Genomic DNA, 18,924 nt, shown 5'->3' with positions numbered 1-18,924 from the left:
AGCTGGTTTAAACAGAGTAACAGACTACCTACAGAGGTTTAAATATTTACTTTTCTAACAAAAATCATAACATCCAAATACTAACAAAGTTTAAACCAAACCTACATTCTTTTCATGAATGTACATGCAGAATTGGCAACATTAGGGAGAGGTGTAATGTGCTTGCCTTGATAAAGTGAACATTTGTGAGTGATCACTTAATGCATACATATACTTAACATTTTCTTTTCACCACAAAGCACAACTCTCATGTATCTGTTGAATAAAACTATGGAAATTGTTATATGTACTGTAATACTATAAGTTAAACAGAATACCAAAGTAGGCAACAAAATCAACTCAGATAGAGGGTCTGGAAAGACTCATTTCACAGGATCCCTCCTCCATCTTGACATCACGTCACTTCAGCCAGTCAAGCTCAAGTAAAGTTTAAAAAGGGATGCCCAAAATCAAAGCTGTTTGGTGATTGGGGCTATTTTCTCTACGTTGGATGCTCAAACATGTCTCATATAACCCCAGAAACCACACCCATGAGGAATAAAAGGGCATAGGATGCCACTCCCATCAGCCACTACAGCCAGATATTTTCCAGCAACACATAACTCCCAGACAGAGAGCCACTATGGAATCAGGCCAGGTCCGTTCTGCTGCTCCATCCTACCTAGTATGGTCAATCATCAATACTTTATGCTGCTGTCTGCCTCTTGGGATTGCAGCTATTGTCTGCTCTTGCAAGGTATGTATTTTTTCCTTAACATGAAGATTTTTTTAATCCTCATTTGCTGCTATCTAGTCTTAAATACCCTAAATTCAACTATTGTGCAAATAGCACATTCAATTAAGCGGAATACTTCCAATTTTCTATAATTTAACATGAAGTGTAGCTTGTAGTCTGTCTGGTTTGAGGCATTAGGAAACAAATCTTGAGATTGTTCTGTTCATCATGTAACCAATCAGGTTAGTTTTGCATGTGTATGGATATATTTTCCAGTTCAAACATGTCTTAAAAATGAACGCATTTCCAGTTTATGGAGCAGCTCTTTTTTCTTTCTCAATGGCAAATTTGTTTCAACTGAATGTGATTAAATCTGAGGATTGTATTTCCTGTCAAACACAATTTTTCTAGCAATTCCATTGCATACAATGAAACTAATCTTTATCATTGTTTTTTAAAAGGCACAAAATGCTAATGCTCTCGGGGACTCAACCAGAGCTGCTGATGCATCGAGGACAGCCAAGGTCCTAAACATCATCGGACTTGTCTGTGGAATAATTTTGTTCATCATTATTGTTGCAGTCAAAGTTTCTGGAAAAAACTGAATTAACATCTTCAAAAGAGCCTGCTTTTGCTGGCAGAGCTGTTGGAATCTGAACGCAGCCTTTGTTATGGACTTCCCCTCCTCCACACGCAAGGTCACCAAATAGAAACAGATGTCTAAATGTGTATGTTCACGTTCATGTGTTGGTCTATATACTGGATCAGGCTCCCATAAACAGACCAAAGGAATGCCGTTATAAAGCACTACTTGTGGTGGTAAAAACTAAAAGCATCTCTGTTTTTTTAAGGACACTTTAACATAAATGTTTTTGAGATCAGTGATTATGATAATATAAGCATGTTCAGTTTTCATTTTATTTTGATTTGGTGAGTTTATGATAAAAGTAACAATCGAGATTAGAAACTGGCCCAATTTCCCAAAATGTTATGGAGTTGGAACTAATTGGGTTGATGGAAATTCTTCATGTTGTGCAATAAGTTTCCTGAAGGGTCCATGATTGTAAGGATGTAGTTTAGCTTTCTGATTTGTTCTGTCAGTATTTCCTGTAATAATTAGATGGGTGTTTTGTCTCGCTAGCTTTGCATTTTTCTTTAACAGTTCTGTATTTGCATGACTTATCTGAATGTAGACTATACAAAATTATATAGAACATAACTTGCTTACTTGGTAAACATCAATACTTCTGCCTATATTGTTTTGTTGTAATTGTGTCAAACTGTTTTGGATTTTAAAACTGCATTTTTGTATTGTACACAAATACTGAAGCATAAAACAGTCTCTGTTTACCAAATCTGGTTTTGGTTTTTCTCTGCCGCAGAACTTTTTCCTTTCAAAACTCCTTCAAGATGGGAGAACAGAAATGATTCTCTGTGCTTCCTTTGCAGCTCCTCAATGTCCTGTTTTTTATAATCACAAACACAAACACAGACAACAGGATCATCTTGCCACTCATCCACCTGAGCTATCAGACAGAAGTAATTAAAAACGGCTAACTAGTGAACCATGCTATAGTGAATAATCATAGCTACTTACATCTTGTGAAAACAATCCTCTGCTTGGCTTGTGTAGCACGTGAAGCAAGGAGGCAGCATGAGAGATAGATAGATTCCCCGAAGGGACTTCTTGGTCCTGGAGCCACACACATAAATTGGCTTCCTGTCTAGAGGGGGACACACCCAGTCTGGCCTGAAACAGCTCCCCCAGACATGCCTGTAGTACCTGTGATGCACAATTTAAAAGAAATTAATTATCTTTAAACCTGACACTGGAAATGATATGAGTCCACCTATCAATAAATAGACAATTAAACATGTTCAAAGCTGAGTTACTTGAAAGTACTGCCAAAGCTATTTTCCCCAGACCATTAAGGATTCATGCAGACTTTGGATGTTTGTATGTACCTTGAAGAAAAGCCTCTGGAAGGCAGGACTGGAGTCAGAGTGCATGTCTTTAATTTTGATATGGGACAGACAGTGGAGGAGGAGCAGAGAGAAGCCTCCAACTGACTGGAGCCTCTGGTGCCGGACAAAAAGTGTTTCCTCTGCCTCCTGTAAACAAGGCAGTCATTCACACGCATCTGAACTATTAATAGTAACACATCGCAACTGTACAAAGACCAATACATTCACGATTGATTAATTATAAAGCATGCCTCATCACATTGCAATGTACAATACAATGGCCATTCGAAGGCCATCTGTGAAATGTGAAAGGGAAATAAAAGAACTTTTGTCTATAACTTCCTCTTTTACAAGAAGTAACCGATTCAATGATACAAATGCTGGAGTTGCACATTCAGCATGAAGAAAATGAAAGATGCTTGTACAAATGAAACCAATATATGAACGATACTACACAAGCAGTAGATAAACAGATAGTAGTATATTCTGTGTTTATTCAAAGCCTGTGATGCCCTCCTGTGTGATGAAATGGTCGCTCACAGAGTCCAAACTGTCCAAGCAACAGCTGCAGCTCAGTGTAGTGAATCCCTCTAAACTCCAAAGGAATTTGAAATACTGCAACCTACCCCAGAAACAAACTTTATAACCCTATGCCTTAGAAACCTGAAGGTTGTGGAATTGCTTGTTATTTACTGATTTGACATGTCTTTCTGTCTGACCTCTTTGCCTTGTAAAAAGAGGGGGGTACGAACTGATGTGTGAGTCTTTTGTGTCCAGAGATCAGCAGGGCTCAGGGGGATGTTCTATAAACCCTTTCACTTTTGAGGCTCTGCACTGAATAGCCTTCTCAGCACTAGTGGATGTTTAGTACAAAGTTGTGTACAGTAACAGTAACTTAGTGCTCTGCTGTTGTTGTATTTTGCTCTGATAGACAGTTACTATGAACGAAAATCAGTTTATTAATGTGGCCACAGTTCATTTGGAAGTGCTGCAATGTAGTTTGTTCCATTATTCCCTTTTTCCTGTTGTTACATTCACTTATTCCCTTAAATGACATGTTAGTAGAATATAAACCCAGTAGAGCTCTGAGATCTACTGACTCAGGTCAGATAGTTGAGCCCAGAGTTCAAACTAAACATGGTGAAGCAGCTTTTACACAACTGGAACAAACTATCAGCAGAACGGAAATCATTTTTAAATCCAGGTTAAAAACACTTCTCTACCCCTGTGCTTATGATTGAGCTCTTTTAAAGCACTTTACATTTTAATCTTTCATTTACACTCTATGTCCTTTTAATGATTTTAAAGCAAATCATTATTTTATGTTGCAATCTTATATTTAATGCTCTATTCTAGCACTTTATTTCTCTCTTTCTATTTTTCTGTACTTTGTTTTTATTATTAGTGTGGGGGGTGGGGGGTTAATTGTATGTTGCCACTGTGTATGAAATGCGCTACATAAATAAAACTGCCTTGCCTTGCCTTGCCTTACTTACTCCTATCATTTATCAAATGTATTGATTCTCTGTCACCACGTGTTAGTTGTGCAGAGCATTGGGTCATTACCAGTAAATGCTGTTAAATAATAAAATGTAACCTAAATATTAAAAGTAAAGGTCCTCACTATCTAGCAGAATTGCACATGCTGTATGTTATGGAGAGTTTTAATGTTGCATCTGGTTGAGGTGGATATAATTTTAACAAAATTATATAATGTTAGATACCTGTCAGATAAATGTGGTAAATAAATAGTCATATTTCCCTGAAATGTGGTGAAGTTCAAGTGTAAGTATCATAACTACAACAATATACCACAACTTTGACAGAGCTAAATTAAATTTGGACAGATTTTGCTGCCTGTGAAGCACTGTTTAATATCTGTGGACAAGGTGCTTACACTTATCAAACAGCTGCAGCATGTTGTATGAAATGTTTAGAGGTATGAGCTCCCAGAGAGCTAAAAACTAATCTCTGCAGTTTGTCAGTTTAATGATCTTATTTCTAAACCTCTGTATGGTACACTGAACACTGAACACTGGTTACTGAAACAGGAAATACCACAGCTAGGCGTCATCTCATCTTCAAATTCTGTGATATTAGATTATTTTGTAATCTTCTGGTAATAAGGGATTTTGTTTGTTGTTGTTGTTTTTTTCATTTCAAATTCAACAAACACTTTGACAGAAACAAGCTCAAGCAAGTTTACCTGATAAAAGAAGGAATTTCTGAAGGCGTTATTGAAGTAGTTGTTGTTTGGAAGACTAGATGCTATCTGAAGTGAAATGGCTGGAGTCTGTGAAGAAAAACAACAGGAACCCCATTATTTTTATTACAATATGCCTTCAGTGGACCTGCCCACAGTAACACTGAAAAAAGATAGATACAAAACTATTTCATGGTTAAAAAACAAAGAAGAATAAATAATAAATACATACACACAAAATGAATAGTGAATGAATGAAAGGGAAAGTATATTTCAGGATGAGATTAAAGGAGATATGGAGTCTGCCAGCCTGAATTCTGAAGGTCAGATTAAAGCCCCAGAGCTCTCAACACAAAGGACAAGTCACCTTTAGTCTTTAACCATAAATGCAGTCTTAGTTAGACGGTTTCCTGCCTGAATACCACAGGCGGCACAGAGGTTCATCCGGAATTTAAATTTCAAAGATTACGCCAAGCCAGGCCACTCAAAGCCTCAAAATTAAACATTAAAATCAATTTTAAAATTATTAGGTACCAAGGTTTAGAGTAAGAGTGAAACTGTGATACCAACCAGGTTTAGACTGTGCAGTGTTTGCATCAGGAATAGTCCATGTTGGAAGACCAGGAACTCTCTGGGATTGAGGGTTGAGGGGTCGGAAGGGATCAACTCTCCCTCACATTCCCATTGAGCGTCGAGGATGTCTACAAAACTCTTCTTGCCTTTGTCTGGACAAAAACAGAGAGAACAGACTGGCACAAGCAGCAAGGCCATAACCAGTGTTGGACGGTAACTAGTTACATCTGTTACACAACACAGTGTTACATAATTTAATTAAAAGATAAATGTAACTCTAACCCCCGAGAAATACATTTTCCCAGTTTTAATCCTGTGTCCCTGTGTTGATTGTTTGTTTATCTCTTGTTATATGCCAAAGATGTAAAAAAGGAAAGAGGGGGCGTGTGACATGCAGCAAAGGACCTCCAATCGGGATTCGAACTGGGGTCGGCTGCGTATATGGCATACTCTCTAACCACTCGACCACCTGCATGCCCATTATTATTATTATTAATATTTACTTTAGCCTATAGTGCACTACATTTCCCCTCCACCAATGTATTTAAATGTGTTACTGCTAAGTGTGTAAATATATCTTATTATATAGTGCCCTCAAATGGAATGAAAAAAGCAGTGGCTATCATATGTAATGCTACTTTCTGGTAACAATGCAGAAAGTAGCATTGTTGACTCCCACAGCAACGCCCCACAATGCATTGAGGGCGGCAGTTGCTCAACACATATTAGTCACAGAGAAACAAACGGTGCAATGACATTTAAACAGGCCAGAAGTCATTTGTAGTGAATTACGTCAGTCATTTTTTTTCAGTAAGTAATTACTACAAGTGTACCTGGGTAACATGTCTAAACACACCTCTGCACCTCTTACACTGCGATTTAACATTTTCAAACAAGCTTTTACCAGCTGATAACTGCAAAGTTGAAGAGCTACAGGGTGAGATGCGAAGAGGATTTCTTTGGTTCTCATGGCTGCCAGCAACTCTTCCCCCCATAGACAGTCGCAGAGGAGAGACTGAACCGCTATCTACCTCGATGAGCATATACTTGAAAATGAATGCAGGGCTGGTGGAAGCGGGCATTATCGTTCTATCATTTACATGAAATTCATGACGTAGAGACCTCCCAAACAGTCGACTATGTCAGCATTATGGATGTCATGGGCCCTATCGCTTACTACTGCACATATTCAATGGGCCAAATAATGCAGAAGTAAATCTGGAAGCTAGGAACTTTTTTTGGCATAATAGCTGGATAGGGTTAGATTTATTATGATTCTTTCTATTATTTATTTTTGATCCATGGAGGTTGTATTTTTGTTAAACTTTCATCTAGCCGAGAAAAGCCATTTACAAATCTATGATGTCATCTTAATGTAAAGTCTATGGGCTGAGGGGGAACTTGTGGGTGGGGCCAGCAAAAGAAACACTACTGCACATATTTAGTGGGCCATATAACTTAGACGCAAACCCGGAAGCTAGAAAGCTTCAAAGCCTGCCACTCTTCCTGGGGGCTTGGTATGCGCCAAACCAAGCAACTTCTGTTGGCCTATTGGATTGCACCATTTTTGCGCCAGTATCCAGATCTTCTAATACATCCATGGTCAGCACTGGCACCACCTTCTCAGGGCTGAGTTTACATACCAAATTACACTTTGAACCATTTACAACCCATAAAATGCCATTTTTTAAAGATGTCAATGTTAACACCAGCATCGATGAGTTTCATCTCAGTGCAGTAATATAATTTAGTTTACAGCTCAAAACCACATTTTAGTGTGCATTAGTTCTAGTTCACTCAATTGTGGGCAGCAAGTCAAGATTCCAGACATTAATTGTCGTCATTTTGTGTAACCATCGCCCTGGCCCCGATCTACCATACGGGCAATCTGGGCAAGTGCCCGGGGTCTCTTGATCAGAAACATCTTTTTCTTTTTTTTTTTGGTCGGACCTTACAGAAATAGACACACGCTCTTGGTGTTGATTATTATTGTCGCTTTCATGCGAAGAAATTAAAGTCTCACGATTGTTTTGACAGCTGGGAAAGTAATTGGTCAGCATGTCACAATGTACTGTGGTTAGTTTGTATCATCTGGTGTGCAGGAAAATTGATCACTTGGCGGGGAATGGACAGTGCTGGCTCGAACCAAAAGTCCAGTGGGAAAGTCAAAAAAGAGAAAAAAAGGGAAGAGATAGAAACAGCTGCAATAAAATAAATAAATAAAAAAAGTCCTTTGAAAAAGTTTTATTTGCAGGAAGGAGGCTGCTCCGGCCAGCTCTTCTTGCTGAACTGTGCGAAATTATCTGGCCATAATTCCCATCACTACAAGTTGAGTCTGGCCTGTTTAAATGTCATTGCACTTCCACAGGTGCTCCTCCCACCCTAAGCCCTGGCGGTTATACCTCCAGTGTCCAATGATTCCGGACAAATGCCTGGCTTTTCTCTTCCCGTTAATGATTGTACATGACTCATCCTGCACTCAGGGGCATTCTCCCCTATCCTCTTCCGGATCTAACAACAGTTGAGGGAGGTGTATGTGGAGTTTTTTGTAGCTCAGTTTCTCTCTGCAGCTCTGTAACATCTTATCTCTGAACAACGCCCACTTTTAACCGGATTAAAGCCTGACCTGAGCAGATTGCTTTTAAACAATGGAGAGGCAATGTTTTTTTTTTTGTTTTTTTTTCACATTGAAAGTGCTGAGGCATAGAGCGTAACAAAGTTAAGACAGCACTTTCCTCCTGGAGAGCTCAGATTTCTCTGTCATGAATGAGTCATGTGCAGGATAAAAGATAGAGACAGAGGAAGTAAGAGTGGACCAGCTCAGTGAAAGAAAGATCATTACACAATGCAATGTAGCCACATACTTAAAGTTGAAATAAACTGGTTTCTAGCTCTGAACATTTAAATATCTATCTGTTATACTCAGACACTTTCATGTTGTGAGGAAAAGTTCTCAACTTTCTCCTCTCACTGTGCTCTGACACAAACTCGGGAAAAAAAACACCAAACAAGAAAAGCAACGTCTTTTCTCAATCTTCAAATCAGTGAGCCATGAGAGTAATGTCCAGATTTAGTAGATAAATCTGATTACTGAACTACAGCATGTACACAAGGATGTACAGTAACCAGGTTACTACTGTAAATGTAAAAACACTGATTAAGCCTGACCATATCTGGTTAAATTATAAGTGGATTGTATCTACAATATTCTTTATTCAGACTGAGTGGCTGCAGTTCGTCACAGATCAAGTTACAACAAGTTATGCGTCTGTATAAAGATGATCATTTATTCAGATATTACTTCTGTTTGTATAGACCTGAGAAACTTCAGTGGAGAGTGTTGGATGATCGGAGTGATTTGATGAGGAGCATAGATCTTTAAGTCCTATGTTTTAAAGAAAAATATCTGTAATATCAGGAACAAAAAGGAATGAAAAAGTGTTGGTTCGTAAGGCCAGAGAGATGTCGAGGATTAATGCTCATTTTATTATTAATCCCCTCTCAACTGACACAAATCTCACTCCAAGCTGAAGTCAAAAGTTGGCAGCCCTGTGTGGTGTGGGAAGTAAGGAATGTAAGTGGATTAGTCTGGTTCTGACATGCAGACCTTCCTGAGTTGCCTTCAGCCAACTAGCTGCTTTTTGGGCAATGAGATGTTAATGCTACAACAATAACTACACAAGTTTTTTTGATGTGTTATTTGAAAAAAGTTAATGAAGAAGAAACTCCACCACCTCAATTGACCAAGTCCACCATACTCATCAGCCCACCACACAAAGTCAGCCTGGCCACTTGCTCCCTGGTGGTGTAACACTTTCTTCCAGTCAGACTGATGCAGGTTCACTCATAGCAACAGGAAGTTCAGGTGCTGAGGACAGTCTTTTTGTGTGTGTGTGTGTGTGTGTGTGTCGTATGTTGTGTACAAGCCAGTCCAGTGTAAATAGAGCCTGTGTCTAAAGATAGCTGAGTCTCCATCAGCCTACGAAAAACTGTAGTTAACTTGACAAGACAGAGGAAACTCTCTAGAGGAAACTGAATTAAACTTGCAGCCTCTGAAATAATTTCCTCTAGACTTTTCTGTTGGAGCTCAGGGTTTATCAGTAGGATGGCTGCTTTAGTCCAAGCAATTTCACTGTATGAACCTTGACTGTGTGTGTGACTTTTTGGGTCTGTGGAAGAACACAGAACATTAATTTACATTAGATCCTGACCTATCATGTCGGCGTTGTGGTAGATATAAATAATCAGTGAAGTTACACCTAAATGCACACAGTGTCTCTCTCAATGGGGAGAAGTATTTATTGTTTCTTCTGTGGTAGGATCACTGCAAGTAGCCTATTTAATGAAAGTGTTTAATAATCAACTCTCCCAACTGAAATAATTTCACTATGGAACAGATATATTCATATTTCATCCCAGTCTACTTCTGTAAATCAATTCAAACATAAGCTTAGGATATTCTTGATGAACCTGACTTGATACTGTACTTATGCTCAAGTTTACATGTTCTCATATACATACTGTACACACATTTAATTTTTTATCTTTTCTTTATATTGATTTTATGCTGCAAATTATTCTAGGTGGATTATTATTATTGTTATTGATATTTGTTATTGTTATTTTTACATTTTTGTAGTAATTATTATTATTGTTATTGTTGCCTTTGTCATTGTTAGTTATTATTATTGTTGTTATTATTATTATTATATGTTGTGGATTATCATCTTTTAATTAATGTTGTATTGAAGTAAGGGGGTGAGATTCATTCTATAAACCCCACCGGGTTTTCTGATCTCACCTGCACAATCTGCTTCTTATGGATGTTGTTAATTTTTATTTGTTTGTTGTATAGTGCAAATAAATAAATACATTTCACGGATATGGGTTCATCAGCCAGTTTATGTGCCATTTGGAACTACACTTTCAGCCAAATGTGTATGTAAGTCGAGGATTGAAAATTAAAATGCTTTTCATCATAGTGGGATGGACAGTTTAATTCAATCGAGAATAGAGTGTAAGGAAACAGTTCTTGTAAAATGTGCAGATTTGATTATGCATGAGCTGTTTGTGGTTGTACTGAAGCAACAATTACTGTAGGCTATAATTAATGCATGAAGGATGTATTACATGTGCCATTCCTGTCAGTCCACTTAGTACCACTTTGTGCAATAAAGTAGTTATTTAAGAGCACTGTGCACTGTTGAGCTGGTCTTGCTAATGGAAATATACTGTTTATTAGATTGGACAGGCAATAAAAGACACTGTCTGTCTACACTGTTGTGTACAGACTGCCCTGCTGGCCTTTATAGACTGCACCATTGGATACAAAGGGTTTTGCTGTTTTTGCCTTTGTGATGTAGAACATTACAAAGTAAACTGGTCACTTTTTTTCAGTTTGTCTGTTTTTTCCCCCCCTTTTCTTCCCCTTATTCAGCTTTTCTGGGAAGAGATGGCCTACCCACTTTTGTATATTGGCACACCCAAAATACAATTTCTGTCTATGCCACTGGACAGAACTAAGACTTTTCTTGTAGAACAATGATTAAAAACCATACCAATCATTATACAAAGTACAGTATTTTATATACATATTAAAACATGTCTGGAGGGGATCTTTAAAGTTATATATTTATGTATTGCATTTGGAACTACTTATTCAATTCTTATGGTAACAAAACCTGATGTTTCTTAATAGTTATACCAGGATCTAGTCATCTAATTAAACCTTGAGTCCCTTAAGCTAAACAAAGTAACTTATGCCTGTACACTTGAGATTCAAAAAATGTCTTCCATCTGGGCTTCATCAAAGCTCTATGTTGGGTATTTTTGCCCAAACACTTGAGTTTCAAAAATGTCTACCATCTGGGCTTCATCAAAGCTTTGTGAAGTGGGTGGAAAATACATAGAAGCTGTGTTGAAAAAGAATACACAGTATTTAAACAAGTTTGCATTCTGCTCTTTTCACAAAAGTATACCATTACTCGATGGTTATGCTGTTTACATGTGTTTTATGTGTGTGTATGTAGTTGGTCGGCTCACTACCTAATCAAATACTGACAGCCCCAAGTATGTCCGACCTACCACTGAGCCCTCCTCCAACAAGCCCTGCCCCACAAGCCCAACACTTCAGCTGTAGCTCCACGCCTTTCAACAGCTGGAACAAAGGAGAGAGCTCCAGCAGCCTGGTCCAGTCCTCTTCTGGAGAATAAAAGCAGCATTAATTAATTAAGGTAACGTAACACAGGCACCATATTCTAATTATGTGTTACCTCACATCATCTTACCTGAGATTGAGGGGACAGAGATGTGTACAGGCTGAGCAGACTCTTTCAGAGGTTGGTTGTCTATGAAGAAATTGAAACAATCATAATTATTTAAGACATTTGTAAACATTTTAGGATATTTTCTTGGTGTTGCTGTGACGTTGAAAGGTAACCAGCAAATAATACACTGCGTCCAAAATCATATACTATTTAATACTCAGTATGTGTACAATCGTTCAACAACTTTTATGTGAATAAACAGTAGTATGTATCTTTTGGACGTACTGAGCTATAATAAGCCTCCTTGCCAGTTGGAGATGCATAACCATGGTAACTCATGCTAACCTTAGAGTCTGAACTATTTAAAAATATAGTGAAAGTGAAAACCTTGCTTTAATTGAAGCATTATTGATGTTACGCCAGAGCTACCTTGGTTGTTGTCCGCCATAGTTTGTTATGTTATTGTTGTCATTGTTACTACTTTGTTGCATTGTGGGATATTTATGCCGGTGTAGTGTGTAATATTAGTATGCACTTCATGTACTATTGGTTTCATACTAAGGTTTCAGACATACTAAAAAATCTCACATACTGTTTTAGCATAATAAAAAGCTGTTAGTATGGAGTTTCGGACGCAACAATAGTCAAGCGCAGAAAACTTAAACTTATTGCTCTATCTCACACAGGTTCTGCCCTCTACCGAACTCTTTGGCAGCGATCAACTCCAGCGGCCATGTTGTAATTTTTACATTAAGGTTTTTGAACAAATTAAACTAACAATATATATTTAGAGTTGCCGTTAGGCAGATTATGTTACCTTCATGCAGAGTCAGGCTAGCTGTTTACCTCCTGTTTTAAGTCTTTATGCTAAGCTAAGCTAATCAGCCGCTGGCCATGGGCTCAAATTTCACAAACAAATATGAGAATGGTATCAATGTTCTCCTCTAACTCTCAGCAAGAATATTAATAATAATTCTCAACAGAATAATAAGCGTTCAAATTCCCTCAATTTATGTATGCATATGTATGTATGCGTTTCCTTTCCCAGACATATGTTTTCAGAATCTATAAAAGAATGGCATGGCATAGGTACAGTATAGGTAGTATTGTAATATAAGGTAATTTTGAGTTAGTTAAAAACAGGATGGTTCACGCCAAGTCATTTTGGGTGAGGCCCTAGGAAACAGGAAGCCATCCTGACTCTTGGCAAACTGTAGATCAGCCTCTGTGCAGCGGGAGGTGGAAGGTGGTTGTGTGAAAGATACTATTGTGTGCAAAAATCCTACAATGTCATAAAAACAGGAAATGTTTGGATCCTGACTGATGATGTCTGATATGTGTATAAATATGAGACGTACGATGGATTTCTTGGGGGCTTTTGCAATAAACCACTTCAATTCTACAAATCAATGCATAAGTCTGATTTTTAACAATCTGAGACACAACACACACACAGAAAAGGGCATTCAGTATTATAATTTGTACTTCATCTCACCCTGGGAGTGAATTCCAGAAGATGCAGTGTGTCTTGTTGAGTTGTGTGTTGGTGCTGAACTGGCCTGCAGACCAGTGTCCTGGGGCTGAGATCTGACAGGCTCCCTTAAAGACTGGGTGGAGATTCCTTTAGAAACACAAACTGTCAGAAACCTTGTTGTACACTGCAACCCAGAGATCAAGACAATTCAGTTCAAGCTACTCCCCAGACTGCTGTGAGGCTTTGTTTTGAAAAGTTAGCTCTCTAAAGACCCAATACGGATCATTTTGAGGTAATGCATTTACTTTAGAGGGCTAGTTTTGGTAGACACATAGACCGTTATTGTTGTTAAACTTATCCTAGTTGTAACCACTGTAGAGTCATGGTAATCAACTCATCTCACACCTCCTTCTCTTAATTACAGAGACAGTATAAAGAAAGACACCCTGAAGCTAAAACAAACTCTATTTTAACTAGACACAAGCCCAGGATTTTTACCAACACAGTGCCTGTTTACTTTCTGACTGATTTATCCTGCCGAATTTTGACAATGATCATACAAACACTCCTACATATATATACAGACATGTTATCATAAGAATTAAGTGGTTTGAAAAAGCACAAACCTTTCACCACAGGCACAGAGGCTGTCCAAACTCTGGAGGCCATCTCCATACCATACGCCTGCTTTGTTGACAAACCTGAAACATACGTCAGAAATTCAATTTTAAGTTTTATTTATATAGCACCAGATAAAAAAAAAAAGGTCCAACGAGCTACTTTTCACATAAAGTAGGGCAGGTTTAGACGGTACTCTTTAATTTGATTTAAAGAGATTCAACATTCAAGCACTTGGTGATAGCGGCAAAGAATAGCATAACCAGGCTCGAGGTGGGCGGCCATCTGCCTTAACTGGTTGTGTTTAGAGAGACAGAAAGAAGGAGGGAGGAGCAAGAGAGAGTGTGTAAGTGAGAGAGAGGAGGGTTGGGTACAGAGAGGCACAGTAACAACAATGATAATTATAATAGAAGTATGACACTTGCTGTTCCATTTACACAGTGGGAAGTACAAAATATATATAGCTACTTGAAAATGCCATGACACAATGAGAAAGTATGCTTTTGTGTATAAACAGTGTATCTAAAGGTTCTTATAATGAATTAGTACCCCTATCACGTAGTAAATGCACTACCCATATCTGGTACTAATTCATTACCAGAAATGTGCTGATGGCAGGTGTTACGTGAGAAGCTGGCAGGATGTTTATCTTCCAGGAGCTGGTTCAGTCTCTCCAGCAGAGGTAAAGCCTTCTGTTGGAGCAAACCTATGACATTCACATTTGGTTTGTGTTCACTGCACTGGACCAGGCCATATTCCTTGTACCAAAAGTTCCCACACAGTAAAGCCTGGACAAACAAACAGAGAGGGGTAGCTCAGAACAACATGGAAAGGAGAAGAGATAACCAAAATAAACATTTCTCAACATCCCTCTATCTTTATTATGCAATTTATTTAAAATGTAATTAAAATGTTCTCTGACCGATAAGGGTAGCTGATTCGAAACGAAAAAGACAACAACAAAAAAAAATCCATCCAATGTATCCAGTTTTATTTATATGTAGTGTGTCTTTATGTAATCTGACCTGAGCAGTGTCAGCACGCAGCTGAGAAAGTTGTCTGGCAAAATGTAGTGCATTAAGGGCAGCCTCCAACTCTGTCTGTCTAGAATAACACTGCTCCCACAACTCCCTCTGCCTCAGTTCTCTTTCCTGGAAGACAAATATACACAGACTTGTGCAGTCAGAAACAGGCAGACTCATTTACATTTAGATAACAATGGTATAGGGGCACTCACACCTAACCAAACGTTAAATTACTAAAATTGTGCTGTGAATTTTAGAGATTTGGCATCTGTGGCCTGAGAGAAAAGCAAACACCTGACCTAACCGTGTCAGTCACCAGTTAAGCTACCGTGCCACTAATAAACCACAAAGCCATTCCCACCATTACATGGAGGGTTGCCGCCCAGTCGTCTCTTTGTGTTGTCCATTTATCCTGGTCCTGTTGCAGCTGCTCCAGACACACATCCACCTTATCAAGGCCTGACACGAGCTCTGAGTGCCAAACACACTGCTGATCCCACTCTTCATCATCCCCTATACACACACAGCCAGAGATACACATAGACACAAAGATGGTGTCAACTCAAATAAAATATTGAACATTGAAATTATGTCAGTATGATGGGAGGGTGACCAGACATCCTAAAGAATTCAGTACAGTCCTGAATTATGAGCTGTAGCAGCACACTTGAGAACTTTAATGTTGGATGTAGCATCTTGTGATTTGCACCTCATTGCACAGCTATTTTTCCCTCCTATTTTTTTTTTTTTTTTTATTGTACAGGCATTGACAGAAGGGCTCTATGTTAGTCTCAGGGCTATCATGCAAAATGTTGGACTCACAACAAAAAACACTTGGCAAAATCAGGACGTGCCCTGAATTGTATCCATTCTAATCTGGGCACCCCAGACGCTAGCAAGAAGCGTCTCTCATTTAGAAAGTGATGAATATAACCACGCTGACAGCCATGACTGAAATTTCCATCGTGCTCTTCATTCATCCAGCTTGACAGCCAATTTACCCAGTGTGAGGATGTTTAGTACATGTGGAGGCAGGACCAGAGCCAAGTGGGACCGCTGAGCTGCTCTCCTCTGGGCCTCAGCCTGCACTGAATCCTGCAGCTCCATGGCTGCATCCCTCAGGTGCCTCCCTGACCACTGGACCTGCTGCAGAATAAAAACTTGTAATGTGAAAAGTAGAGGCACAAATTTGCAGACTGATGCACAAAAGACATGCATACATACCCAATTTAAGGAACAATGGCAATTACATGCACACATAAACATCTATTAGTTATGTGACTTTACTACTGTACAGGAACCTAACAATATCATCTTGCTCACTTGATATCAATAGCTTCCCAAAATTACTTCCCAATGCTGTTTATCCCTGCATTTGTACTCTCATTTCCCCATGTTGTGTGATGATGTTCCCCAATGTCTCCTCCTATACTCAGAGGTCCACCCCCCACACCCCATCCCCCGCTGACCTCATAAGAGTTATCTTCTGTTACTCTAAAGAGGCACTGGAATAGAGCAGAGTCCAGATCAGAAAGAAGATCTTCCTCTCGCTGCCTCTGCTGCTGCCAGTAAGTGTTTCGCACACACACCTCTCTCAGCAGTGCCTCTACCTGATGTACAATAGAGACAACATATGGAAGCACATCAGATTCACTCAATTCATCGTCATGTATTCAGTAGGGTGCTAAATTAAAAATTAAAAAAGAGTTCAAACAGACATGGCTTCTATCATCTTAGATTTGAAATATGGTCATTGTAAATGTCTCTCCTCTACTTCCCCACCTGCACACTATCTGTTTGATCTGCCACTGTTAACCAGTAGGATGCTGTAACAGGTACAACAATTTTTCTTGACACATCCAGCCTGGCTCCGACCACTGGGGCCAACACCCCTGTTACTGGGTCGACAGTCTGAAATCCATAACGAATCGGCACTAGGCCTGTGAAGAACAGCAAATACACAGAAAAAGACACAACTTTATCTGTTCTTTATTTGTTGAATACATTTTGAAAGTAGATTACATAAACACTGGACATAGATCTAGGTTTCCTTTTCACTGTACCTTTACCATCTGGGTCCTCCATAGTCCCTGCCAGTGGTATTGAAATCCCAGACATGAGGTCAGTATGACACCCTAAAACAGGGACACTAAGTCCAGATCCCATGGGGTCAGGGTACTCCATCCCCAGCAGAGCTGGCACACAAATATCTGAACCTAAGACAGACATTTCTCCTGGTATGAACAACACAGGAGCAGTCAGAGGGTTAGAAATGGAAAATAAAATATAATAACGTACTCAGATATTTTCTCAAAGCATTCATGAACAATTTCAAAATGTGCAAAATTAGGTTAACAAAACTGACATTTAATCACTCTACATTTCTGACAGAGTATGTTAACACTGCTTAGTAGCATTTTCTTTAGCTATGATCAGAATAGTGACTCCATAGCACATCTGGCAAAGCACATTAAAGATTAGCAGATTATCTAACACTGCACACCCGATCACAGCAGCCAACATTGGCCACAGTAGTTTTACAAGATTGAACAAAATGCAAACAACATGATTAGCCTGTTATCTTGATGATGGATTGGAAATGGCCTTGAGCAGAACATTTCAGTTCAGAGAAGGAACTCAAACTAAGAGAAACATACATAATATGAGTTCATTTATGTGTATAATATAATGAACATTCACAGTTCATGTAATATCTAATTCCACTGAAATGTATATGAAACTTGCAACTTTTACATGATTGTGCTACTGCCATGGCAGTCAATCTATCTATCTATCTATTTATACAGCACCAAATCACAACAAAGTCATCTCAAAGCAGCGTGAGCACTCTGATGTAATGGCAGTGGGAACACTCAAGATTTGTTTGAATATGGTAATATTTTGAGCTGGTATTACAGCTATATTAGCAAGAAAAGAAGAACTTGGGTTATATTTGAGTCAGTGAGTGCACATGCTAAAATGAGTGAGTTTGTGAGACAAAACAGGTTTGCTTAGTTTCTGCAGTGGGCAGTTGCTTGTGAAAAGTAAAGGTCATGCAAAAAGTCTTTGAGTTATGAAAATGTCATCCTCCTTAGGCTCATTAAATCTTTCTAAAGCCCTTCTTAAGCTTAAAAAATATATGTTCACTTTATGCTTAAATTTTCTTCTTCTCATTGGCAGCGGGCAGTTAAGGACAATGCTGTGACACCCAGAAGGAGCAAAAAGTATTGCAATATGACATTTTTGAACTTCCAAAAGCAATGCAGGTTTTGGCTTCTTGAAATTATCTTCATATATTACAAAAAAGAGTAAACAAAATAAGATAAGCACATAAAAAAATAGTATTTGTCTACTCAACAATGATTTATAGGAGGGTGATGACAAGCAGAATTTAAGGCTAAATTAATAAAAAAAAATGGTGAGTGTTTTCTCCTTTAAGGACAAATGTTAAGGTTTCAACGTTAGTGGAAGAATAGTGCTCATTTATAGCTACAAGAGACAGAAAAGAGAGACTCAAATGCTTGCTCAGATCTATTCAACTTCTCACCCAGAGTACCTCCATCCTGTTGGAGACCCACGGCCCAGTCCAGTAGGATCTCCAACCTGGTCTGCAGCTGCAGCTGGCAGTGCAGACTCCTTCCCCATACCTGCTGGAGCTCCTTGGCTGCAGCAGAAAGATCATCTTGCCGATTACTCCCTTGTTCATTTCCCTGATGGGGCTGCAGGTGCTGCAAGGCTGGATCTGACCCCCACTCTTCAGTTAGGGGCTTCAGGAGCTCCACTACTTTGAACATCACAGCCAGAACCTGGTTGATTAAAGTTTTACTAGTTTCAATTGTGTTACAAGGCTTTGTGGTCAAACAATTATTCAAAATCATGCATATCAATGGACCAAGAAAAGGTAGAACAAAATAGTCATAGATCATAAAATAAGAGAAATGACTATACATGACAGTACATGTACCTCTCAGTAAATGTCACTAATACTATATAATCAAATGTCCTGTTTGAGAACGTGTGTTTTGATCTATTTCAACTACAATGTTTGTGCTATATACTGTTCCTAAATTTGTATAATTTCTGTG

The 18,924-nt window shown here is 38.8% G+C and overlaps 2 protein-coding genes across 5 annotated transcripts in view; one reads left to right on the top strand and one right to left on the bottom strand.

The window, feature by feature from the left end:
- si:dkey-103g5.4 (uncharacterized) overlaps positions 1-18,924 on the bottom strand; it is a 33,902-nt gene that overhangs the window by 8,891 nt on the left and 6,087 nt on the right. Inside the window, exons 12-28 of one of the 4 annotated variants that reach the window (XM_053321273.1) lie at positions 18,387-18,645; positions 16,903-17,073; positions 16,622-16,779; positions 16,309-16,449; positions 15,841-15,985; positions 15,201-15,352; positions 14,840-14,965; positions 14,413-14,602; positions 13,823-13,897; positions 13,218-13,343; positions 11,744-11,803; positions 11,541-11,657; positions 5,454-5,608; positions 4,887-4,973; positions 2,681-2,827; positions 2,313-2,498; positions 2,067-2,176 (exon numbers count right to left, since the gene is read on the bottom strand). In XM_053321273.1, the coding sequence (XP_053177248.1) occupies positions 2,067-2,176; positions 2,313-2,498; positions 2,681-2,827; positions 4,887-4,973; positions 5,454-5,608; positions 11,541-11,657; positions 11,744-11,803; positions 13,218-13,343; positions 13,823-13,897; positions 14,413-14,602; positions 14,840-14,965; positions 15,201-15,352; positions 15,841-15,985; positions 16,309-16,449; positions 16,622-16,779; positions 16,903-17,073; positions 18,387-18,645 (2,405 nt within the window). Of the gene's footprint in view, positions 1-2,059; positions 2,177-2,312; positions 2,499-2,680; positions 2,828-4,886; positions 4,974-5,453; positions 5,609-11,540; positions 11,658-11,743; positions 11,804-13,217; positions 13,344-13,822; positions 13,898-14,412; positions 14,603-14,839; positions 14,966-15,200; positions 15,353-15,840; positions 15,986-16,308; positions 16,450-16,621; positions 16,780-16,902; positions 17,074-18,386; positions 18,646-18,924 lie in introns of those variants that run through there. The other 3 variants (XM_053321272.1, XM_053321274.1, XM_053321276.1) reach the window with 3 other exon arrangements.
- On the top strand, positions 315-2,070 carry LOC128360786 (synapse differentiation-inducing gene protein 1-like). The gene is made up of 2 exons (XM_053321292.1): positions 315-736; positions 1,177-2,070. Exons 1-2 carry the CDS (start codon positions 623-625, stop codon positions 1,318-1,320), a joined length of 258 nt encoding a protein of 85 aa, XP_053177267.1. The 5' UTR covers positions 315-622; the 3' UTR covers positions 1,321-2,070.

This window comes from Scomber japonicus, chromosome 6 (genome assembly GCF_027409825.1).
Source record: "Scomber japonicus isolate fScoJap1 chromosome 6, fScoJap1.pri, whole genome shotgun sequence".
NCBI classification, from domain to species: Eukaryota; Metazoa; Chordata; class Actinopteri; order Scombriformes; family Scombridae; genus Scomber; species Scomber japonicus.
Note: the sequence above shows the minus strand (reverse complement) of the source record. Positions and strands in the feature narration are given on the sequence as shown.

Excerpts from the sequence above, each read along its gene's own strand:
- LOC128360786 (XM_053321292.1), top strand. The coding sequence starts at position 623 with ATGGAATCAGGCCAGGTCCGTTCTGCTGCTCCATCCTACCTAGTATGG. Across the intron at positions 737-1,176 it reads CTATTGTCTGCTCTTGCAAG|GCACAAAATGCTAATGCTCT; the intron begins GTATGTATTTTT and ends GTTTTTTAAAAG.